The sequence below is a fragment of the Mesocricetus auratus genome, unplaced genomic scaffold (genome assembly GCF_017639785.1).
Source record: "Mesocricetus auratus isolate SY011 unplaced genomic scaffold, BCM_Maur_2.0 Super-Scaffold_100676, whole genome shotgun sequence".
NCBI classification, from domain to species: Eukaryota; Metazoa; Chordata; class Mammalia; order Rodentia; family Cricetidae; genus Mesocricetus; species Mesocricetus auratus.
Window position 1 is genome coordinate 65,655,150 of NW_024429266.1, and position 26,064 is coordinate 65,681,213.

General features: G+C 36.8%; 1 protein-coding gene across 2 annotated transcripts in view; it reads left to right on the forward strand.

The window, feature by feature from the left end:
* Dpp10 (dipeptidyl peptidase like 10) overlaps positions 1-26,064 on the forward strand; it is a 1,552,828-nt gene that overhangs the window by 1,500,081 nt on the left and 26,683 nt on the right. For both annotated transcript variants that reach the window (XM_005079885.4, XM_005079884.4), the window contains exons 16-19: positions 2,735-2,856; positions 4,191-4,238; positions 12,728-12,826; positions 12,934-13,003. In XM_005079885.4, the coding sequence (XP_005079942.1) occupies positions 2,735-2,856; positions 4,191-4,238; positions 12,728-12,826; positions 12,934-13,003 (339 nt within the window). The remainder of the gene's footprint in view (positions 1-2,734; positions 2,857-4,190; positions 4,239-12,727; positions 12,827-12,933; positions 13,004-26,064) is intronic.

Below are 26,064 nucleotides of genomic sequence, written 5' to 3' on the forward strand. Positions count from 1 at the left end.
TTTTGCATTTGGATGGAATGTTCTATAGATATCTATTAATCCCAATTAGGTCTTAACTTCTGGGAGTTCCTTTGTTTCATTTTTAAATTTCTGTCTGGTGACCCTGCCTCGTAATGAGAGTGGGATGTTGACGTCTCCCATTATAACTATGTGAAGTCTTGTGTGTGATTTGAGTTATATAATGTTTCTTTTATGAACTTGGGTGACTTTGCATTTGGGACATAGATGTTAAGAATTGAAACTTCTTCCTGATGGAATTTTCCTGTGATGAATATGAAATGACCTTCTTCATCTCTTTTGATTGATTTTAGTTTGAAGCCTAATTTGTTTGATACTACTATAACTACACCAGCTCTTTTCTTGGGTCCATTTGATTGGAAATTCTTAGGCCAACCCTTTACTCTGAGGTAATGTCTGTCTTTGAAATTGAGGTGTTTCTTGTGTGCAGCAGAAGGATGTATTCTGTCTTCCTATCAATTATGTTAGCCTTTGTCATGTTATAGACAAATTAAGATCATTAATATTGAGGGAAATTAAGTAACATTGACTATTAAATCTTGTTTGCTTTTGATTATTTTTTTGGTGGTGGTGTTGTTTTTCGATTTACCCTGCTTTTATTTTTGGTTTTTGGTAATGTGGGATTATCTATTACCTATGTTTTTGTGACTGTAGCTAACTTCCTTAGGTTGGAGTCTTCCTTTCAGTAATTTCTGTAGGACTGGGTTAGTCAAAATATATTGTTTAAATCTGGTTTTGTTGTGGAATAATTTGCTTTCTCCATCTATAGTGATTGAAAGCTTTTCTGGGTATAGTAGTCTTTGCTGGTATCTGTGTTCTTTTAGTGTTTGTAGAACATCTGTCCAGGAACTTCTGACTTTCAGAGTTTCCACTGAAAAGTCAGGTATGATTCTGATAGGTTTGCCTTTATATATTACTTGGCCTTTTTCCTTTGCTGCTCTTAATATTCTTTCTTTATTCTGCATGTTTGGTGTTTTAATTATTGGAGTTTCAAATATTTGGAGTTTTCTTTGTGGTCCCCTCTATTTGGTATTCTATAGTCTCCTTGTACTTTCATTGGCATGTCTTACTTTAGGTTGAGAAAAATTTCTTCCATGATTATGTTGAATATGTTTTCTGCACCTTTGAGTTGGGGTCTTCACCTTCTTCCATACCTATTATTCTTAGGTTTGACCTTTGCATGGTGTCCCATATTTCCTGAATATTTTGTGTTAGAGATTTATTGGACGTAAGATTTTCTTTAGTCGATGAATCTACTTCTCCTAATGTATCTTCAACGCTTGCAATTCTCTCTTCTATCTCTTGCATTCTGTTGGTTATGCCTGCATCTGTAGTTCCAGATTGTTTATCTACCTTTTCTATTTCCAGCATTCCTCCAGAATGTGTTCTTTTCAACTTTCAAATCTTGCAGTGTTTGAATTCTTTTTTGCAATTTTCGGTTTGTCTTTTCTTCCATTTCTTTAAAGCATTTTCTCCCTTTCTCTTTTAGGGTCTCTATCATCTTCATGAATTTGTTTTGAAGGTCATTCTCTTCTGCTTTATCTGTGTTGGGATGTTCAGATCTTGGTGATATAGTCTCTAGACTCTGGTGGTACCATATTTGTTTTTCTGTTTTTTAATGTGTTCTTATATTGTCATCTTCCTATCCCTTCTTCTAGTGGGTATAGATGAGGTCTCTTCCTCTCCTAGTGGATATGTGTCCAAGGTTCTCTTCCTGTGGGTACAAGCAGGCCCAAAACTATGATGTGTCTCATGGTCAGCACAGAAGTGTGTGAGGTACTCCCTCTCCAGGTGGATAGGAGCTAGATTAGGAAAGTGTTATCAGCAGACTCATGGTTGCTTGGTCAGCTGTGCCTGAGTTTACCTGCTTACAGTCCCCAGGCCAGGAGATCCAAGAGAGGGCAAGCAGAAGGAAGTCGGACCGAGGCTGGGGCCAGAAATCACTTCTGCCCTAAGTGGGGGTGGGAGGGTCCCAGCAAACAAACAGGCTCAAGGTTGCTTGTTCTACGGGGAGGGGGTTTGGAGGTGGGGGCAAGTCGACAGGCCTGCAGTCCCCAGCACAGGATATCCCAGATTGCATAAGCATAAGGACGAATTTAAATAAAATTTTATTGTATTGCACTTGTAGAGGGCCAGAGTTCACTTTCCATCACCCAGACACCCTCTTCTGGCCTCCTCAGGTATCCATGCATACATGCATATTCACTTGGGCTTACACTTAAATAAAAATGAAATAAATAATGCCAGAAAGTGGTGGTGCATGCCTTTAATCCCAGCACTCAGAACGCAGAGGCAGGTGGATCCCTGTGAGTTTAAGGTGAGTCTGGTATACAGAGCAAGTGCCAGGACAGGCTCCAAAGCTACACAGAGAAATTTTGTCTCGAAGAGCCTAAATAAATAACTATTAAAAGGGAAAAATGGACTTATCATAAATTATAGTGAATCCCATGAAAACAAGTGAATTTATGAATAGTTATACACACCTACAATTTATATGTACATATCAAAATTTTAATGATATCTTCAGAAGAAAGTGTATATGTCATAACTCTAATCATTGAAAGCAATTTGGCATGTGTTGGATGAATCACAAGGTAGAAGGTATTTCCACAAGAGCTGTAAGAAAACTTTTGTTTCACTGTAATTAAATATTGATGCCATGGAGTTTGAGAGTCTATATTAACAATATTTCTCATTTTTGTTTTATTTTTTTCAGTGCTTCTACCGAGGGGCAGTTGAATCGTGACTGTATATCATGCAATTTTATGAAAGATGATTGCACATATTTTGATGCCAGCTTCAGTCCTATGAACCAACATTTCTTGTTATTCTGTGAAGGTTAGATAGTGTGTGCTTTTCAATGGAATCCACTGCATATACTTGGTTTGACCAGTTTCATTGTTAACAGGTGTTTATAAGTTAGCTATTTACTGAGATTTGATGCTTATTCCACTATTTCACTTAGAGAAGCCTAGACGAGGGCTTCAGATTTCCTGGAGTTGGAGTAGGTGGTTGTGAACTTTCCAGCTTGGGAACTGAAAACTGAATCGAGGCTCTTTCCAAGGACAATATTTGCCCTTAACTGCCAAGTCATCTCTCCAGTCTCCTCATAATATAAGTCTTTAGGAATCCAAATATATGTGTAAACTACAGGGACATCTGAACCTGGGGAATCTAAAGAGGTGGGCAATTATTTTGACAAAATCACAGCACAATCGTGATTTGTCTATTAAGAGAAACAACGGCCACCTTCCTCCCAAACAGTCATGTTAACGTTAAGATATTTAAGATCAATGGTAACAAAGGAGCCAATTTCATTTGTAAATTACTTTCCTTGTGAGACCTGAATTTGGTCCCCAGAAGTCAGACTGAAACAAAAGATATCGAGTATGATGGCAGGTACCTGTGATCCTAGTGCTGGGCAAGAGTGCCAGGAAGATTCCTTGGACTGTCCGGCATCCAGCCTCACCTTTATGGCCAAGTCAAGCTAGTGAGAGACACTGTCATACACACTCAAAAAGATGAATGGCAACTGAAAATCTATGCCCATGGTAGTCCTTTGATCTCTTCTTGTACACATACAGATGGACCTGCTCACCCATGCATATAAAGATATGGGATTATGTGAACTCACATCCTCTGCTCTTTTTCATTTGGTGCTGAGCAGCAGCTCCCACCCCTTATTACTTCTTTTGTCTTATGATATCATGCCACAGTACTACATGGATATGTTATGAGAAAAATTTCAAGGATGTATTATAAAAGACTCTTTTTTCCTTGAAAGTAGTACTGTACTTCTCTTTTATGAAATGGGATCGATGAATCTCCTTGAAATGTAATGAGTTGCATAAATTCTGTTTATTTAGCTTGTTGTTTTTTTCATTTTGAGATGTAAAATACTTCCATTTGGAAAAGGGAATTCTGTCATGTAGCCCTCATGATAAGCATGACTTGTGTGTCTTTATTGTATTTAGTTATTTGCTTTGTATATGTGTGTTTGCTTGTATGTGTACATGCCATGAGGCATATGTGGAGGTCAGAGGACAACTTATGGGATTGAGTTCTCTCCTTCCACCATTGGATTCACAGCAAGAACCTTTGCCCATTCAGCCACATTTCCAGCCACTTTATGTGTCTTTAAAAACCTATGTATCTGTGTTTTTAAATTCCAGGTCCAAGGGTCCCAGTGGTCAGTCTCCACAGTACAGATAATCCATCAAGTAAGTAGCAAAGAGGACAGCTTGGAAAATTGTGATTGGTTTCTGACATAGGCACAGTTTTGTTTTTGTTTGTTTATTTTAATTCCAGGTGTCATACACTCTAGATCCTTCTCCAAAGGGATCCTTAACATAAATAGTGCTTTTAAAATTCTTCAAGCTGTCTTTATGTATGATAATAACACAGTGACGTTAGTGCTCTGATCATGTTATAGCTCAGGTTAGCTATTGAGACCTGCTGTATCTATCTATACCCAATGAAGAAAGATTGGCAGCTATGTGAATTCCCACCTGCTTGCCTCTGAGTTTGTGGATCATTTCTAGCCCCATGTAGGTTATATTCCATCCCATACCTTTTATAAAGATTATCGCACTTCATAGATCATAAATATATCTATTTATATTAAAAACATTATTTGCCTTGGATATAGGGGGCATGAGTTCCTCTCTTTTTTCTGGGAACAGAAAGCATATTTTAAACCATTGGTTAATATAATATGAAGATCAGAGATAGTCATAAAATATTTGGAAAAATTTTTAAATATTATGTGGTTTATATTATCTTATCTGTACTAGATACACAGATATAATTATATGTATATATTCACATATAAGTGTTTATGTGTGAATAGTCTTAATTATTCATTTATATATATTACTTTTGATTGGCCATCCATGTTATTAAGTATTGCAGGAGACACTAGAATATCTTTAACAAGGTGGTTGTATGTTTAAGAACTTGAAATAGAACAAATGAGTAAGCATATAATTAAGTTAATCTTTTTTCAAGGTTTCTTGATTCAATTTTATGTGTATAAATGTGTTTGTATGTCTAGTGTATGATCTCACACGATATGAGTTGACTCATTCAATAGGAGAATCCCTGAGAAAATTTGTTTTCTTTCCTTTTACATATAAAGAAACTGAGACATAGAGAGATTAGACTTAGAAAGAGCTATATTGATATTTAATAGAATCAGAAATTAAATGGAGCAGTCTGAGTTTAGAACTTTTATTCTGTCCTGAATCACATTTACTGAAGTAGCAATCTTCATTACTTGGGGCTATAGAAGTAAATGTAAAAGTGTAGGACATGTGCCATTACAAGAAAAGAAAGCAGCCCATGCTTATCAAGTTGTACAATATCGAGATTCATTACCTGTTCACACAAAGACAGATCCTGAATTTGTGTTGTTTACTTGTATGACTGAAAGACAGTTCAGCATCTATTTAATTTTTTTCTTTCCTCCTTTATCCTCATCTTTAAAATGTATCTTAAAGAAGATGTGGTAATTGATTGAATATGTTCACCACTCAGCCAAGTTAATTATTTTTGACAGTCATAATCCTTTTACTTCTACACATATTTAGTGTCATTTACAATGTGTGTGAATTAAGAAATTCTATATTGAATTAATTTGGAATCACCTAATTACTACTTTGATTAAATTCTATAATATGCATAATTCAAAGAAACAGCAAATATCTAAAAGCTTCCTATGCCCTCACTTAACATGAAACATTTCAGTAATCAGAGCATCAGTTTTGGAGAACCTACTTATAGACACAGAATCCAAGCAGACAAGGTTATAACTACTTCTGTTGTTGAGTTAACAAAATAGAGGGAAACTTTAATTTTGCAGATACAAAATCATTTTATGAAATGACTCCATCATCACCTTCTGAGAGCAGATAGACAGAAATTTTTTGGCTCCGAAGATTTCATTCCTTGGAGCAAAAAGACAATATGAGATTTGTTTATGAACTGTAAGATCTAATAGCTCACAGCTCTTGATGGCACGTTGCATATTTGACCTCTGTCAAAAGATGATTCAAAGAATGGTCTTGGTGACATATGGATTTGATTTTATTTCATTATTACAAAGCTATTTTTATAACATTACTGACTTCTACAGAACATTTCTCTCAACAAGTTACAAAATATTGTTAATGTTCCCACCAAGTAGTCAACTATGATTGCCTCATTATCAAGAAGTAAAAATTTTAGTTGTCTGAGTGGACAGAGGTTAAATGCTTGCTCTTCTTTTGAAGGACAATTACTTAAGAAGACACCAGGTTTTATTTAATGACAAGTGGTACTGGAATTGAAACATAGAATCATATTTGAGACGATTTTTAACTGTTCTCTGGGCCACATGAAGCAAAATACGGCATGTGAAGAAAATTGGGAAAAGAAGACTATTTAGCCAACATGGAAAACATTGCAAAACAGAGTAAATAAAACAACATCCAATATATTTCCTAACAAATTAATAACCCAAAAGTTTTACATTAATATTGACAATAGGAAGAGACTCTCATTGTTTTCCATTAGAAACATAAAGAGCAATGATCATTTAGGAATGCAACAAAATCAAAAAACCTCTAATCTCTTATATCTTCATTTTTCCTTTGGCAATTAAAGCTAAGTAAATAAATCTGAATACAAATTTGTGAAACAAAGATATTGATGACTGTAAATTGCAAGAAGATATAGCTAAAATTTTAGAACACCTTCCTAGCATGCTCAAAGTACTAAATTCAAACACTGGCGTCACTGGGTGTGGTGATATGAGTGCTTCTGATCCCAGTCTCTGCAAGCAGAGGCAAGAGGATCAGAAGTTCAAAGGCATCCTTAGCTATATAGTGAACTGAAGGTTAACCTGGGATAATGAGATTCTGTCTCAAAAACAAAACAACAACAAAACAGATGGTATTGCCTCAGATTTTCAGAGATCTCACATTTACTTGGATACCGTTCAGGTAATTTTGGTATTGTTTCTGTTTTAGTATTTTCCAAATCCTCTATACTGAACACGCATTCCGTGTATAATAAAGAAGAAACCCTTTATTAAAACATTTGTAGACTTCAGATGTGGCATTTCTACATGGTTAGTGTTTGAAGCACCCTTTCCTCTGTTGCTGTCCATATTCACCCAGATGCATCACAGAGAGAAATGTGTGCATCAGGCTCACTGCTTGAAAGGCTTTCTACCTTTGTCCTCTGAATACCATTAATGTATGATTTGGGAGGTTAACTTCCTCCATGATTTTGGCAGCTAAATCTTAGGGTTGGTGCTCCTGTCACTTCCTTTGCCCTATTCATCAGCTCCTTCCATAATTTTGGATATGTCTGTTTTCTTACTTTGTTTCTTTCCACCCCGGCTCTTCCATCTCTTTTCCTTGCTACATTTTTTTTTATTTTGTCAATTCTTTTTTTTGATTCTGTGTTTTAAATTTTAAATTAGAAACAAGCTTGCTTCACATGTCAATCCAAGCTCCCTTATCATCTTCCTTTTCATTTCCTTCACAATTTTCTGTTCTTGTCATTTCCTCTTTGATTCCTTTTCTCCACATTTAACTAAATGTATTAATGTTACCTAATCTTTAAATCATTTGTTTAGAACAAGTCATTTTTACTAAACCTATCTTCTAAATGTATTGTAATTCATGGTGTGCTGATACTATTTTGAAAAGTTTTAAATCTTTCTTAAATTTGTTGTTTTACCTGCAATTTAGTTCTCTGTGCTCATAGAGAGACATTTATTTCATGAATAAATTAATTCCATTAAAGTTAATAGAAAAAATTCCAACTGCTGTTACAGTGATTGTAATTAGTTTACTGGTAATTATGTTTTCCCATTGGTAATTTATAATAAGTTATATGAAATTACTACTATAATACTCTCACATTGGTCTCACTAGATGTTCTTATTCATTTAGCTGATTATTAATTGTAGTACAATAGACCAGTGCATATTTATAAAACAAAACCTTAAATATAATATGTGTTTAGAGGTATAAAGTCAAAAATTTAACAAACTTTAATGTCATGTCAAATGTAATAACATTGTCAAGTGACATTGGCAGCTTGTACATGCATAAAAGTAGTTGTTTTATGTATGTTATTTTATATTAGTGTTTAGAGCACAAATAGTTAATGTTAGTGAACTATAGAGGGTAAGAATTTACATTTTTGGGACCAGTGAGACTTTTCATTGGGCAAAAGTGCCTGCTGCCAAGCTCCTGAGTTCTATTCCCCAGACACACAAGGTGGAAGGAAAGGACTACCAAAAGTTGTCCTTTAATATCCATATGTGTGCCTTAGTATGTACATTCCTACATACATGGGCTATTAGACATGTAAATAATAAAGATGCAGTTAAATTTTTGAAATATGAATTCACCTTTTAGTACATTTATTATTAAATGTTTTTGATGGTTTCTTTGATAATGTTGTGTAATTTTAATAACACAAGGTGGTTAAATGCTAGGAAGGTCAGATAGCACATTCTCCACAATTTTTGTTATTGAGAAAAATATTTAAGAAGCATAAATTTGTTGGAAACAGGATCATACATAGAAGTCATAACTCAATCAAATAAACAGAAATGTTGCAATGTATTTGCTTGCGCTTGCCATCTGACACTGCTGATAAAGTTAAAATTTGAATCAAGGGGCTGAGTCCACCATAGGCTGACCAGAATTAGTCATAGAGGTTTGGAGGACAAGATAGGTACAGTAAGAAATAAGGAGTGGCTTAGGGAGATTTCTCTGACTTTCCAATCTGGGCCATTTGAAATAAAGAGTCAGCCTGTTATTTCTTCTCTGCTTTCTTGATCTATGAAGTGTATATCCCAATATTAACTCCAGAGTTTTTATTAACATTAGAATTACCTAGATAAATACATAACAGAAGTGAATTGACTGTGGTAGAGTGTGACCCTTTCACTTGATTTTTGAGACTGAGGATGGGAGCCAGGGAAAGAACATTCACTTAGCATGTGTGAGGCTGTGGGCTCCAGCCCCAGAACAGCAAATAACAGCAGTACAGTAAGTAGACAATTAACATATAGGAAATGCAAGTATGGTAAGTAGAATAGATAGGATGTAATTTAATTAAGGAAATTAATAAACACAAAATATTTGAAATGAAAACAAAATTCAGAGTGGATATATCAAAGAAAATATTGATATTTGTTTACTTGAAATATTAGCAAAAAAATCCTTCCAAAAATACATATAAATAAGTGAAATCAGTTATGGAACCTCTGTTGGTGATAGAGCAGTATCTGCATCTGGCTGTACTTAGAAAGACAACAGGAATTGTAAAAACTTGATTACAAAATAATAGTCAGAGCCAGGCGGTGGTGGCGCACGCCTTTAATCCCAGCACTCGGGAGGCAGAGGCAGGCGGATCTCTGTGAGTTCGAGGCCGGGCTGGACCGACAGCCTCCAAAACAATACAGAGAAACCTTGTCTCGTAAAAACCAAACAAAAAAAAATAATAGTCAGAAATCACCAAATTATCATTATTAAAAAATTTAAGATGAATAAAAATCCAAATAAGGCATATCCTAATTAAAAATAAATACATTGATGAACAGAAAAGTCCTAAATAAGGAGTAAAATCAAAATTCAACAATTGAAAATGGTTAGATCCATCACATTGCACACAACAGTGATAAAATGTAACTATATGATTCTCATCAGACAAGAAGTAAAGCACATACCATGTACTTAAAATGTAAATAGAAAATAAAAGCCATTACTAATGTGTTCACACAATGCTTAATGAATGCACCACCAAGCTTACCAAGCTGTTCTAGAAACCACAGACCAAGGCACACATGGTAGAACACATATCTAATCCTGGCATTTGGGAGGATCTGAGATTGGAGATTGGAGATTAATTTAGGTTGCAAAAAGCTTCCAAATCCAGCATTAGCATATGAGACCCTGTGTAAAAAAGGAAGAAAACCTATCCTACCTATTATATATATTCCACATTCAGAATCAAATAAAATTAAAAGAAAATCCCTGGTGAGATGTTTACCTTGCCAACACATGGACCTGAGTTCAGTCCCCAGAATGTTGTGGGAGCAACTTAATCCCAGTCTGAGGAGGTGGAGACATGAAGATCCATGGGGCTCACTGGCCAGCAAGAGACCCTGTGGACAGTAAAGCACCCTATCTCAAACAACAACACAAAGGTGCACTTCGCCTGAGGAACCATGAGGTTGTTTTGTGGCTTCTACAAGAGAGATGCTGCACCTACACACACACACACACACACACACACACACGCACACACACACACACACACACACACACACGCGCGCGCGCGCGAAAAAAAGAGAAAAAAAGAAAAGCAAAAACACTCAGGAATTTAGTTATAAAGCTGGTTTACTAGATAATTTATTGAGTAGTTTATTAAAATACTAACATTCTATGATATTCACTAACATTATACAATGTTTGCCTATTCCATGTTGCTGAAGCTCAGTCAATCCATGTGATTTGCCATAGTTAGACGAGAATCACAAAAGATTTAGAAAAATAATATTTGATAAAGCTGACAAATATTTGATAATACAACTATAGTAATTTTAAATGAGCACTACAAAAAAGTAAAGAGAATTCCTGAAATTGGTAATGGTATCCACAAAAAACACTATGGCTGGCATCACATGTGACACTGAAAGACAGTTGTTTCCATGCAATAAAAGGGGGCAAGCTAGCTTTCTCGAACCCTGTCTCTCCAACATTCAGTTTGAACACACAGCCAGGGCAAATGCAAGAATAATAATAGCAAAACTGCATTTATTCTTTATTCGCATGAGACATAGTTGTACACAAGAAAATTTTAAAAATAAGCAAAAACCTACATATTACAAAGCAAATGTGATCACAGATATATACCGGTAAAAAGTAACATAAAACATTAAGAATAACATTGATGCAATACTTAGGAAGGAATCTTGTCCCTAAAACAAAAGCTATGATATATGTCTGGAAGACATCAAAGAATCACACACACACACACACACACACACACACACACACATACTTTTACACTTAAGGGTCACTTATTTTAGTATGTAAAATCTCCCCAAATGTATTCTTAAAAATTTTTTGAGACAGGGTTTCTCTGTTTATCTCTGGATGTCCTGGAACTCACTCTGTAGTCCAGGCTGGCCTTGAACTCACAGAGATCTGCCTGCCTCTGCATGACAAGTGCTATGATTAAAGGTGTGCGTCACCACCACGCAGCTAACTATGTTTAGATTAAACAAAAATGTAAGTAAAATTTAGCAAGTTACTTATTTGCTTTCAATAGTTAGTCAACTTTAAAAAAAATAAATTACACCTATTTATTTACTGTCTTGCATTCTCATGTCACAACAGATACATACAGGTGAGGAGACAACTTGCCCACATTGGTCCTTAGTATCAGCCTCGGTGGCTAATGCATGGTGATACACATCTTTACCTGCTGAGACAACTCCAAAGACCATTAGTCAAATTTAAAATTTTTGTTTGATTATTAGTATTTGTTATATTTTCCAATTCATCATTGTCCTTTGCAACATATATTTTATTGGTCTCACTTGCAAATTTTTCTTCTTAGACTATAATTATCATATATCTCATATTTTGCATGTTTAGTTTTTGAATATGATTTTGTGTTTTTTCCAGCTTATTGAACAGTTGGGCTATAATTTTAACATTGTCATCTGAGACTGATATTGTGCGGGTCATTTCTGGATTATTTCCGTTGACTTCATTTTGTTCTCTTCCCGAGTTTTTATGTCAGTACCCAAATTATTCAAATTTTATCTCATTTACTGCTAGATAATTTTGCAATCTTTTAAATATTCTAAAGGAGAATAGTAGCATGATCAGAGTTTTATTTTGAAATGTAAATGGTAACCCTGATATACCGGAACAAATGGGAGGAAATTTGCTGAAACGATGAAGTTCAGTTGGAAGACCCCTTTGCTTATTTAGGAGACAAACTACAAGTTTCCCTCAATGCCTGGCAAAATTCCCTGATGACTAGTAGCAACGTGATGATATTTTCTGGTAGTGGATTGATTGCTAGTTATTGGATAGAAGATACATATGTCCCGTTTGGGTTTGCAAAATGCTTTATCATAATGTTTTTATTATTTGAGAATTTCACAGATGTGTACAAGGTATTTTGATCGTACTCATCTACCAATTCTCTCCCTGACTCATAGCCAAATCAAACTCCTACCCTTCATGTACACCCTTCAACATCATGCCCTTTTCTTTTTCTATTAACCATTAAAACCACTTTATGTTGGTCATAAACTCATGGATGTGGAGACATCCACTAAGGCATGAACAACTGGTCAGGGCCACACCCTTAAGGAAAACTTTTTCTCCCTCTAATGACTTACCTGGCTACACATGGGAATATTAGAGCCCCTCCTCACTCCTTGCTGAAATGCTCACTGGCTTGACCTTGTGCAGGAACGCACAGCTGCTGTGAGTTCATGAAAGCAATGGTTTCTGTCATCTCTGGTGTCCAGAAGACCCTGTTTCATTTTGGTCCACCTTGATTTGTGGTTCTTACAATCTCTCTTTCCCCTCTATCAACTGGTCCCTGAGGCTTGTGTAGAGGGTATGATGTGGAGGTACCCTATGGCTGGGTGCTCCACAGACACATATTCTCTTGTTTTCAGAGTATTTCATCTTGGAAAGCAACTCTAGGATGAAAGAAACGATCCAGAAGAAGAAGCTTGCAAAGTCAGAAATTAAGATACTTCACATTGATGACTATGGTAAAGTTTGGCACATGCTCCATCCTTCAAGAACAACTTTCTCTGCATCTTATACTTTTACATTTAAATGACTCTCCATCTTTAATATTTTGCTCTTTCTTTAAAAGAACTTCCTTTACAGTTGTCCTTCCCCAAAGATTTTATGGAGAAAAATCAGTATGCTCTTCTCTTAATAATGTAAGTATTTTATTTTTTATTGTAATAAATTGATCTAAAGTTTTCATAATTATGCTCTTTTGCTTAAGATGACAGATTTATTAAATGAATAATAGAATTATTCTTGATTAGTTAATGTCCTAGTTTCACTTCTATTTTGGGGATAAAATATCTTGATTAAAAGCAACTTAGGGAAGAAAGGGTTTATTTGGGTAATAAGTCCAAATTACAGCCATCATTGTCAAGACTGATAATTCAAGCAGCTACTTGTTTCACATCCAGAGTCAAAAGCAAAAATAAATGAACTTTTATATGCTTGCTTCCTTACTTGCCTATGCTCTGCTGAATTTCTCTACTCTTACTCATTTCAAAACTTCCAAGAAATGGCACTGCCCACAGTGGAATGAGTCTTCCCACATCAATCAACAAACAGTGCTATCCCTTACAGACATGTCCAGAGGCCAACATTATCTAGATAATTGCTCAGTTATGATTCTCCTCCAGGTGATTCTAGTTTGTGTCAAGCAGATAGCTAAAAGCTCTTCACCACAAACAAGAAGGCTATCATCTATACAGGCTCCTTATGGAGACCGTCACTGAGTGTCGTGTGAGAATGTTTGAATTTTGGGGATATCTTCAATCCTGTAATCAATCTAATTTTCTTACTGAGAATAGTGACACTGGGTATCTTGGTTTGGGTATGTCTCTTTAGTAATTATTGAAGCATTTTGCTCTTGATCAGTATTTTTGCAACAATAAACAAAGACTTTTTTCACTTTTAAATAGTTGGTGATGTCTGTGTTACCCTTTAATTTTATATTCCTTGACTTGTAGTCAGAGAAAGCAGGTGTGTGCTTAGGAAGCCCAAATTTCAGAATACTTAGCATTACAACTGATTTTTTTCATACTTTTGTGAGATCAGGATGGTATTGACTTCAGCACAGTGACCCTTACCTCTCATGGTAACTGATGTCATGCTGATTGAGAATCCTGGTAGCATATTGATCTACAATGCCACATATTATCAATAATTATGTTCAGGGCCTTCGTGGGCACACAAAATATAAAAGTGTCGTGTATTTACTGAGTACATAGGACACTATTCTGTAGTTTAGTCTGCTTTTATTAAAGGTCTGCTTTGCCATTCACTAGCTGCAGGTCTTAGTAAAGGAAGCTAACCTCTTCATTATTATTATTATTATTATTATTATTCCGATTATAATATGCCCTCTTATAGGTTAAGTGAAATGGAACACACACTTTGTTCCATGTCTTCATTGTGCTTCATCTGTCACATACAGTTCATAGACTTGGAATGATGGTTTGCACTGACTTTATTTAGATGTCTTAAAGATATAATTAATTTGCCATTGTGTAAGTGTATGTGTGTGTGTGTGTGTGTGTAAGCTAAGGTCGATATTGGTCAGTGTCAGGTGTCTTCCTCAATTTCTATCTACTTTTTTCTTTTTGGGAAGTCAGAGTCTCTCACTCACATGGAGCTTGCCACATGGGCTAGGTGACTGGTCAGCTAGCCTCAGAAGGGATTCACAAATATCCATGCCAACTCAGAATTCCAAATGTGTACCATCATCCCACTGCTATATTTTATATAGATTTTGAGAGACCTAGCTCAGTACCACACAGTTTTTTGACCATCATAGCCAGAAAGATCTGTAATTCTAGGATAGCTTTCTCAGGAACCTTTCATTGCTCTTTGTTAATTTTTTTTGCTTTTCCTTTCACTAGTTTTCTGCTATGCATATGACATATTGAGGCCAATATTAGTCACATTAAAATAAGAAAGTCAGGAAAAGCAAGAATTTGTTTTTTTTGTCCTAGTCACTGTTGTCATAATAACTTCCCTGGGAGAGACATAAACATATCTACCCCTCCTTCTAATATCTCAAGAACAAACTTGTGTAAGAGTTCTCCAGTCCCAGGAAGAACCAATGAATTTATTAATCTTCCTTATAGTGAAATGGGGAAGAGATTTCACTCAGGAGCATAGGTGATCTTTGCCTTAGTTAGGGATTTTATTGTTGTGAAGAGACACCATGACCACGGCAACTCTTTTAAACAAAACATTTAATTGAGGTGGTTCGCTTTCATTTCCAGGGTTGAGTCCATTATCGTCATGGTGGAGAGTATAGCAATATGTAGGCCGACATAAGGCTGGAACTGAGAATGCTACATCTAGCAGGCAAAAGGAAGTTGACTGTGTGGTTTTCTGAACAAGGGAAACCTCAAAGTCCCCCATACCCATCTCCCACTTCCACCCACCATCCCTCAATCCCTAATCCCCCACATGACACCTCTCCAACAAGGACAAAACCAACAAAGCCATACCTCTGAATAATGCCACTCCCTGTGAGTTTATGGAGCCAATTAAATTCAAATTATCACAACCATGAAGCAACCAAACTGAAAGTCTGTTTCCAGTAGGTTTTATGACCTCATCTGGCTGCATTCCCCTCACCCCTTCCAACCTATATGCTCTTGTCCCTACCCCAGCACTTTGCTAATGTGATTTGATCAGAATGGCTTGTAATTGGGAAAGGCGGCTGAATGCTTGGGTGTGAGTCCCATGATCCTCTTCTCCTCCTCTTCTCTTATGAGCAGACCCAGAAAAACTGAAAACAGTGGTAGTTTGGCTAGGAAGATAGTGCTTTATTACCGTCACACTGTGCTTTGGGTATAAGGATTTTGTTTTCATTGTTGTTTTCTCAAATTTACTAAAAACTAAAGTTTCCTCAAGAAAGAGACACTAGGAGACATCTTTCAGGCTACCATGACCTTTAGGGTGGAAGATAAGGGATGGCATTGTTTGAAATGTATTTCCTTTATTTACATGGATGCAGAGGCAGTTACTCACACTTCCATGCCTACCTGATGCAAGGATGAGGCACTCGCTGTGGGAAAGCAGACCAGACCTTCAGATGTTTTCTGTTTTATGAGGGGTGTTAGCGGGGTATTCTTGGCTTCAAACTTGCTCTTTCATCTGGTTGATTTTGACTACATAAAGATGAGAACCAAGAAGTTGATTTAAAAGTCTGTTGCAGTGGAAAGGACCATCTGAGTCTCTTTGAAGAAGCACAGTATTACAAATGTTGCCTGAGACTGGCTTCCAATTGGAGCTCTTAGGATTTCCAGTGCACTGTTTAATGATTCTAAGCTGTTGCTATATTGGAAACAAATTGGGGCTAATAGTGTGTCTTTACATTATGCACAGTGTGCAATGTATTTTATATGCATGCTATTTATACAAAATGAAAGTGTTGTCTGGGCATAAATGCCTGTACTTAGTGTTTAATAAATTATAAGTGTGATCATACTTGTTTAATAAATTGCATATAAACATAATGTTATCTGGGCCATAAACACTTGCAGATAGTATTTAATAGGTTGTAAGTATAATCTTACTTTTATTTAAGATAGTGATATTTTACACATTTAAATATAACAGTATAAATATGAAATGTGAGATACTGGACCTATAAACTTATTTAGCATGTGGAAATTACCAGATCAGATGAAGTCCTGTAGTCAGGCTCATGGAATTTACATTGCTGCATTCCAGCTTTCTGAAGCAAAGACTACAAGCAGGTATTTACTCTGGCCTCTCTTTCTGCCTTTACATTCGGCTCACATTATGTATTGATTCACTTTATTCTGACCCCTTGGTTTAAAGCTGTCAGTTCTCAGGAATTGTGCAGAATATTTCACATGTAAACAAATAATTATACTTTAATTTCTAATTATGAATATAACCATTTCTAGAAACTTATGCTAAAACATCTGAATTGACAATGGCCAGGATAAAGGTTTTTTTAATCTAGTTTTGTCCCTCTAAGATAGATTTAATTTGCCTAATATGCTCATGTCCAGTCATATAAGTTTTCTTGAAAGGGGCATTAATTCATTTTTATAACTGCAAAAACATACTGCATGGGGAAATGAGTGAAATTGTTTGAGACACACTTTTTCCTCCTAAGAGTAAACCCTATGTCTAGTGATGATATGGATTCCCTTTCTAAAAATGTAATAGTTTATTGTGTTTTTCAGTAATCATTAGTTAAACATTGCTGATCAAAAAAATAGTCAGGCTTCTTCTACTTGGGCATAAAGGAAAAGAGAGCATCTTGATTTTTGCTGTTTTGTGCAGTGGATCTGGTCTACAAAGAAGCAGAAAGCATTTCTTGGTCTGAAGAACTGTGTTTACAGCCAGATGGTTGGGCTGTCCAGAAATACAGTGCGGTTCATAAAGTGCTTGCATAGCATGCAGGAAGCCTGGGTTCCAGTACCAGAGCTGTGTAAACCAGGACTGATGATACAGGTTGTAACCTCAATACTCAGAGTGGGAAGAAAAAGGATCATAAAATCAAGGTCATCATAATTTTGAGGCCATCCTAGGATACAGGAGACCCTGTCACAAAAAGAATACATCAGTCAATCAGTCAATAATTTGATAGTCATTGGGGTCATGGTACTCTTATACATACCTTGACTTTTTAATTGACTTTGTTTCCTGTAGGTTCACCCTCCTTAAGGTCTGTAACTGTAGTAGTCTGTAACTATCTGAGTACTTCTTTTCCAGGCATCCACTCTGCTTTCCCCTTGACTTTTCTGTCCTTTAGTGGTGCCCCTCCATCTCCAATCTCTGTATGTCGTCTTTCTGCCCTCTGTGAGGAAAAATGTTGGAACTCTCACACTGGATGATGTGACCCTCACAACAACCACCAGAAACTGGCTCCTCTAGATATAAGAAATAATTTGATCCCAGCCAAATATACCTCTTTGATTTTGGCTCAATGTATATTTGCTCAGATTGTCATATTCTTTGCCCAACTGAAAATGTTCTAGTAATATTTAAAGTTAAATTTCTAGATAATTCTCTGTGTGGCCTTGCTTTTAATATCTAACCACAGCAGAGAATGGACAGTGTTTCACTCTTCCATCTGTTAGCCAAGCAATCTTTTCTTTGTATCACGTTGCCTCAGCACACTCATCAGAACATTATTCATTCCCCGTGAATATTGATAGAATTCATGAATGAATGACCAAAAATCAAAAAAAAATCAAATGAATCAGTCAACCATAAAGGTTTTCAAGAATGAATTGAATTCGAGAAAGATAGGACCATAAATGATCTGAGTACTTACAACATGTATTAACTCAGACTTCTGGGTGAATCAGCTTCCCATTTCACTAGATTTTCTGAATGATGCTGAAAATTGATCGATATGCATCTTCTCAAAATGTCACTGTATAATTTTATTGCTGAACTTATATTCTCAAGCTAACAAGAATTACCATCAACTATCATTTTATTTTACATATGTCATTCTAAATATGTATAGAAACCATGCATGTATAATACATATGTGCGTGTTCAGGTACATATGGATGCACCTTTGTGGGGCACATGTGGAAGATTGAAAATTAGCATCAATCCTTGTTCTCAGCCACTCTCCACCTCAGGGGTTTCTTACTGAAGTTTTGGCCTAATCTAGCTAGTCAGTTAGCCCCAAGGAATCTGTTTCCTGAATCCTGTCTCTCAATCTATAGTCTGGGTTTACCACCATATTGGCTTGGCTTTTTATCTGGGTGCTAGGGGTCTCAACTTCAGTCCCCATGATTGACTGGAAAGTTCTTTATCCACTAATCCATCTCCCCAATCCCCTTTGCTTAATTCTCAGAGAATCATGCATGCACATAAATTGTTCTTAACAGGAGGAAGCTAAGAAAAGAATATGTCATGTTTGCCATCCCCAGAATCATGTGCAGGGCAAAATTATTTCCTGAAATGGAATTAAATTTGCTTATATCAAACCCTCTGCTTCTTATACTACTTATTATGGCCTGTCAGTGGATTTTGCCATATGATTATCAACGAATACAGAATTTATTCTGCAGTGTTTTCTGTCTAACTCAAGTTCTTTTCTTTCTGTGCTCTTCCCAATTCACAGTAAGCAATACTTTGAAGATGACTCAGCAAGGAATCTAAGGCATCCCTCTAGACCTTAACATTTGAAGTTCAAATACCTCCAAGTGGTGTCCCTGGATGGGGACCACGTCTTTGGCACTAGAGCTTTAGGACTTGATTCTAGATCTAAACCATAGCAACCGTAATAAATAACATCCATTGCCTATAAATGATGATGCTCTGGAAACTATTGCACACGGACTGCAGTGATGTGTTTTCTGTCATGATGGCTACTCCTTTATCACATATGAAGCATTCTACAACTGTTATGGGAACTCAAGTCATGTTCACCTATTTAATGTGAAGTTCACAGCACATTTCAATTTCTTTAGAAAGTAATTTTCTCACATACTGGGATAAGATAAGAGTGAGTATCATACATCTTCCATAGATGAAGACAACCGAGGACAAGAAGTTATAGGTGACACTCAATATGGTGGCCATAAAACAAAGTAAAATAAGATTACAAATTCATGTTTATACATGCAGATTTTTATTGATAAATCGATTCCTAGAATCCAGCTACATGAGTAGGAAAACTGAATGGTGTAAGTGTTGTTCTTTTGCTTAAGTTAAAATTAGAAAAGGAACACGATAGAACCAGGACCAGTGTGATGTAGTACAAGCTGTAGAGAAGATATTAACCATATAGTTTATTACAGTGGTGGGAAATGAGGGGTAGACAGTCATGAGAGAGATGAGAGGGGGAGAGCAAAGCAAGAGGAGAGAGAGAGAGGAAGAGAGAAAAAGGAGAGAAGGATCACTTGTAGGTATTCACTTAAAAGGGGAAGCTTGTGCATGCATACTGGCATGTGTACAGAGTCCTTATGTAACCCCACAAAAGGTAACACAGCGATGGCATGGCCATGCCACTGTGCATGCCCCACCTGTTGTCAGGGGGCGGGGTCAGCATAATTCTGGAATTCGAACAGTAAGGAACAGAAGTTGTTATGATGTCCTACCTAGTATGAAGTACACTTTCCAAGTCTGAATGAACACAATAGTCATGGATTTGAGAAGTGCTTTTTGAACATGTCCTGAGTGATCAAAGTTTGTAGAAAGGATCTAACACACATTCACTCCTCAGCTGAGATTTATTAAGATATGAGATAGCTTCAGAATCATGGATGGCCATGGTCATACACTGAAGTGCAAGAGCATATGAAGAGAGGCATGGAGAGCACCATGAAAGCAGAGAATTCTTTTAAAATCCAAAGTGTAGTAGAAGTGATAGTTGCCATGTGTAGCATGATGGTGAGCTCTGAAGGGAAAACCAGATCCCTCAATTTCAAGAACAGGTAGAATGTCAGACTCTTTTTTCCTTCAATATATGTTTTTATTTAAATTAGAAACATGAATGCTTCACATGTCAATCCCAGCTCCCTCTCCCAACATTCCTCCCTTGTCCCTCCACAAGGCCCACTACAACCCCCCACCCAATCCCCATATCATTCCCCAGGGAGGGTGAGGCCCTCCATGGGTGATCTCCAGATTATGTCATTTCATCTAGAGCAGGACCTAAGCCCTTCCCTATGTGTCCAGGCTGAGAAAGCATCGCTCTATGTAGAATGGGCTCCCAAAGTTCATTCATATGCCATGGTAAACCCAAGGACCCAGAGATTTCTAGAACCTCCTCACTGACACTACATTCATGGAGTCTAGAGCAGTCCCAAGTTGGCATTTAGGCCATCAGTCTGGGGTACAAGAGCTTCCCCTTGTCTGGTCAGCTGTTTCTGTGGGTTTCACCAGCACATTCTTGACCCCTTTGCTCATCAGTCCTCCATATCTGTCACTGGGTTCCAGGAGTTCAGTTCAGTATTTATCTGTCTCTGATTCTATCAGTCACTGAATGAAGGTTCTAAGATGGCATATAAGGTAGTCATCAACATTATCATCAAAAAGGGGCTATTAATGTAGTTTCTCCACTATTGCTTAGTTTGCCAGTTGGTATAATCCTTATAGATCTCTGGAAATCTCACTAGTTTCAGATCTAGCCTCAAACCTATAATGACTCCATCTATTATGGTACCTCTCATCCTGCTCTTCTCAATTCTTACCTTGCCTCAACCTTCCTGCTCCCCCATGCCTTCTCCCCTGTTCTTATACCCATCTCTTTTGGTATTGGTTCCCTCTCCTCTACCCCGATGTTCCCAGTCTGCACATTCCACTTCTCTTGGGTTTCATGCATATCTCTTGGGAATCTCCGTGTTTCCCAGACTCACTGGCATTGGGATTGTAGGCTGACAATCCCCTGATCAATATCTAAAATCCATATATAAGTGAGTACATACCATGTGTGTCTTTTTGTGACTGGGTGACCTCACTCAGGATGGTTCTTCTAGTGCCATCCATTTGCCTGCAGATTTCAATATTCAGTTGTTTTTTTTCCATTGTGTAAATGTACCACATTTTCTCTATCCATTCTTCAGTTGTGGGGCATCTAGGTTGCTTCCAAGATCTAGCTACGAACATAGTGGAACTGACATCCTTGCTGTGTGAATGGGCATCTTTTGGGTATATGCCTAAGAGTGGAATTGCTGGGTCTTGTAGTAGACTGATTCCCATTTTCCTGAGGAATCTCCATACTGATCTCCAAAGTGGCTGTAAAAGTTTGCACTCTCACCAGCAATGGATGAGTATTCCCCTTTCTCCACATCCTCACCAGCATAAAATATCATTGGTGTTTTTTATTTTAGCCATTCTGACAGGAGTAAGATGATATATCAGAGTTGTTTTGATTTGCATTTCCCTAATGGCTAAGGATGTTGAATACTCTTTTAAGTGTCTCTCAGACATTTTAGACTCCTCTATTAATAATTCTCTATTTAATTCAGTCCTCCTCTTTTTAGTTGGATCCTTTGGTGTTTTCGAGACTTGCTTCATGAGTTCTTTGTAAAGTTTGTAGATCAGCCCTCTGCCAGATGTGGGGTTAGTAATTATCTTTTCCCAATCTGTGGTGTGCTTTGTTGTCTTGTTGACTGTGTCCTTTGCCTTACAGAAGCTACTCAGTTTCAGGAGGTCCCATTTATTAATTGTTGATCTCAGTGTTTGTGCTACTGGTGTTATGTACAGGAAGCAGGCTCCTATAACAATTAGTTCAAGGGTACCTCCCAATTTCTGTTCTAACAGATTCACTGTGTCTAGATTTATGTTGAAGTCTTTGATCCATTTAAACTTAAGTTTTGTGCATGGTGATAGACATGGATCTATCTGCAGTCTTCTACATGCCAATATCCAGTTATGCCAGTACCATTTGTTGAAGATGCTATCTTTTTTACATTGTACAATTTTAGCTTCTTTGTCAAAAATCAGGTGTTTGTAGATTTGTGGATTAATCTCAGGGTTTTCAATTCAATTCCATTGGTCTAGCTATCTACTGTTTTCAGGAAAATAGCTCTATAATAGAGCTTGAAGTCAGGGATGGTGAAGCCTCCTAATGTTGCTTTGTTGAGCAGGGTTGTCTTGGCTATCCTGGGTTTTGTTTTTCCATATAAAGGTGAGAATTTTCTTTAAAGGTCTGTGAACAATTGTGCTGGGATTTTGATGGGGATTGCATTGAGTCTGTAGATTGCTTTTGGCAGGATTGCCATTTTACTACATTGATCCTACCTATCCAAGAGCATGGGAGGTCTTTCCATTTTCTTGTGTCTTCTTTAATTTCTTTCTTTAAAGACTCAAAGTTCTTTCACTTGTTTGGTTAGTGTTACCCCAAGGTTTTTTATGTTGTTTGTTGCAACTGTAAAGGTTGATGTTTCTCTGGTTTCTTTCTTAGCCATTTTATGGTCTGTATATAGTAGGGTTCCTGATTTTCTTGAGTTAATCTTTTATCTTGCCACTTTGCTGAAGGTGTTTATCAGCTGTAAGAGTTCCCTGTAGAGTTTTTGGGTCAATTATGTAAACTATCATATCATCTGCAAATAGTGAAAGCTTTACTTCTTTCTTTCCAATTTGTATCCCCTTGATCTCCTTTTCTTGTCTTATTGCTCTAGCTAGAACTTCCAGTACAATATTGAAGAGGTATAGGGAGAGGGGACAGCCTTGCCTTGTTCCGGATTTTAGAGAAATTACCTTGAGTTTCGCTCCATTCAGTTTATAGTTGGTTACTGGTTTGCTGTATATAGCTTTTATGATGTTTATGTATGTTCCTGTTATCCAGATCTCCCCAAGACCTTTATCATGTAGGGGTGCTGGATTTTTTCAAAGGCTTTTTCGGCATCTAGTGAGATGATCATGTGATTTTTGTTTTTCAGCCTGTTTATATGGTGGATTACATTGATGGATTTTCGTATGTTGAACCATCCCTGCATCCCTGGGGTGAAACCTACTCGATCATGGTGAATGATTGTTTTAATGTATTCTTGGATCCGATTTGACAGTATTTTATTGAGTATTTTTGCATCAATGTTCATGAGGGATATTGGTCTGAAGTTCTCTTTTTTAGTTGTGTCTTTGTGTGGCTTGGGGATCAAGGTTATTGAAGCCTTATAGAAAGAGTTTGGCAAAGACCCTTCTGCTTCTATTGCAATGAATACTTTAAGAAGAATTGGTATAAAATGTTCTTTGAATGTCTGGTAGAATTCTGCACTGAGGCCATCTGGACCTGGGCGTTTTTTGGTTGGGAGACCTTTGATGACTGCTTCTATTTCCATAGGGGTTATAGGTCTATTTAAATTGCTTATCTGTTCTTGATTTAATTTTGGCAAGTGATAGCTATCCAGGAAGTCATCCATTTCCTTTAAATTTTAGAATGTTTTGAAGTACAGGTTTTCAAAGTACGACCTGATGATTCTCTGAATTTCCGCAGAGTATGTTGTTATGTCCCTCTTTTCATTTCTGATTTTATTAATTTTCATGTTCATTCTCTGCTGTTTGTTAAGTTTGGACAAAGGTTTGTCTATCTTGTTGATTTTCTCAAAGAACCAACTCTTCATTGCATTGATTCTTTGTATTGTTTTCCTAGTTTCTACTTTATTGATTTTAGCCCTCAATTTGATTATTTCCTGGCGTCTACTCCTCCTGGGTGAGTTTACTTTTTTGTACTCTAGAAATTTCAGCTGTGCTGTTTATTCTCTATTATAAATAATCTTCAGTTTCTTCATGTGGGCACTTAATGCTATGAACTTCCACCGTAGCACTGCTTTCAAAGTGTTCCATAGGTTTGGGTATGTTGTGTCTTCATTCTTATTGAATTCTAGGAAGTCTTTAATTTCTTTTTCATTTCTTCTTCAACCCAGGAATGGTGCAGTTGTGCTTTATTCAATTTCCATGAGTTTGTAGGTTTTCTGCAACTTTTGTTGTTGTTGAATTCTAATTTTAAAGCATGGTGGTCTGATAAGATGCATTGTGTTATTCCAATTTTTTGAAGCTGCTGAGGTTTGATGTGTTGCCAAGTATGTGGTCGATTTTTGAGAGGGTTCCATGTGGTGGTGAGAAGAAGGTATATTCTTTTTTATGTGGATGAAATGTCCTATAGATGTCTGTTAATCCTAGTTGGGTCATTACTTCTATTAGACCCTTTGCTTCTTTGTTGAGTTTCTGTCTGGTATTCCTGTCTATTGGTGAGAGTACTGTGTTGAAATCTCCAACTATAAGTGTGTGGGGCTTTATATGTGATTTAAGTTTTAGTAATGTTTCTTTTATGAATGTGGATGCCTTTGTATTTGGGGCATAGATGTTCAGGATAGACACTTCATCTTGGTGGATTTTGCCTGTGATGAGTATGTAATGACCTCCTTCATCTCTTTTGATTGATTTTACTTTAAAGTCTAATTTGTTAGATATTTGGATTGCTACCCCTGCTTGTTTCTTGGGTCCATTTGATTGGAAAAATTTTTCCCAACCTTTAGCTCTGAGGCAATGTCTGTCTTTGAGTGTGAGGTGTGTTTCTTGTATGCAGCAGAAGGTTGGGATCTGTCTTTGATTCCATTCTGCTAGCCTGTGTAGTTTTATGGGTGAGTTAAGGCCATTTATGTTGAGGGATATTAATGACCATTGATTGCTCATTCTTCTTTGATTTGGATTAGTCGTTGGTGGTGGAGTTATGTGTGGAATTTCACCCCTTTGTTCTTTTGGCTGTTAGTAGAGAGGGATTCTCTAATGCCTATTTTTTCTGGTTGTAGTTAACTTCCTTGGGTTGGATTTTTCCTTCCAAAACTTTCTGTAGGGCTGGGTTAGTGGATACGTATTGCTTGAATCTAGTTTTGCCATGGAATATCTTGTTTTCTCCATTTATAGTGATTGAGAGCTTTGCCGGGTATGGTAGTCTGGGCTGGCATCCACGGTCTCTTAGTGTTGGTAGAATATCTATCCAGGACCTTCTGGCTTTCAGAGTCTCCATGGAGAAGTCAGGGTTGCCTTGATATGTTACTTGGCCTATTTCCTTAGCTGCTCTTAATATTCTTTCTTTATTCTGTATATTTGGGGTCTTGATTATTATGTGGTGAGGGGATATTTTTTGTGTTCCACTCTCTTTGGTGTTCTGTAAGCTTCTTGTACCTTCATTGGCATGTCTTTCTTAAAGTTGGGAAAGTTTTCTTCTATGATTTTGTTGAATATGTTTTCTGCCCCTTTGAGGTGGTTTTCTTCTCCTTCTTCTATACCTATTATTCTTAGGTTTGGTCTTTTTATGGTGTCCCATATTTCCTGGATGTTTTGTGTTAAGGATCTATTGGATATAAGATTTTCTTTGTATGCCTATTATTCGTAAGTTTGGTCCTTTCACGGTGTTCCGTATTTCCTGGATATTTTATATTAGAGATTTGTTGGGCGTAAGTTTTTCTTTGGTCGATGAATGTAATTTTCCTATTTTATCTTCAACACCTGAGATTCTCTTTTCCATCTCTTATATTCTGTTGGTTATGCTTGCATCTGTTGTACCTGACCGTTTTCCCAGCTTTTCTCTTCCCAGCATTCCTTCAGACTGTGTTTTTGTTTTATTGTTTCTATTTTAGATTTCAGCCCTTGCACTGTCTGAATTGTTTTTTGCAATTTTTGCTTTGTCTTTCCTTCCATTTCTTGCAGTTTTTTAATTGCTTTTTCTTCCATCTCTTTAAGGGATTTTTTTCATACCCTCTTTGAGGGCCTCTATCATTTTCATGAA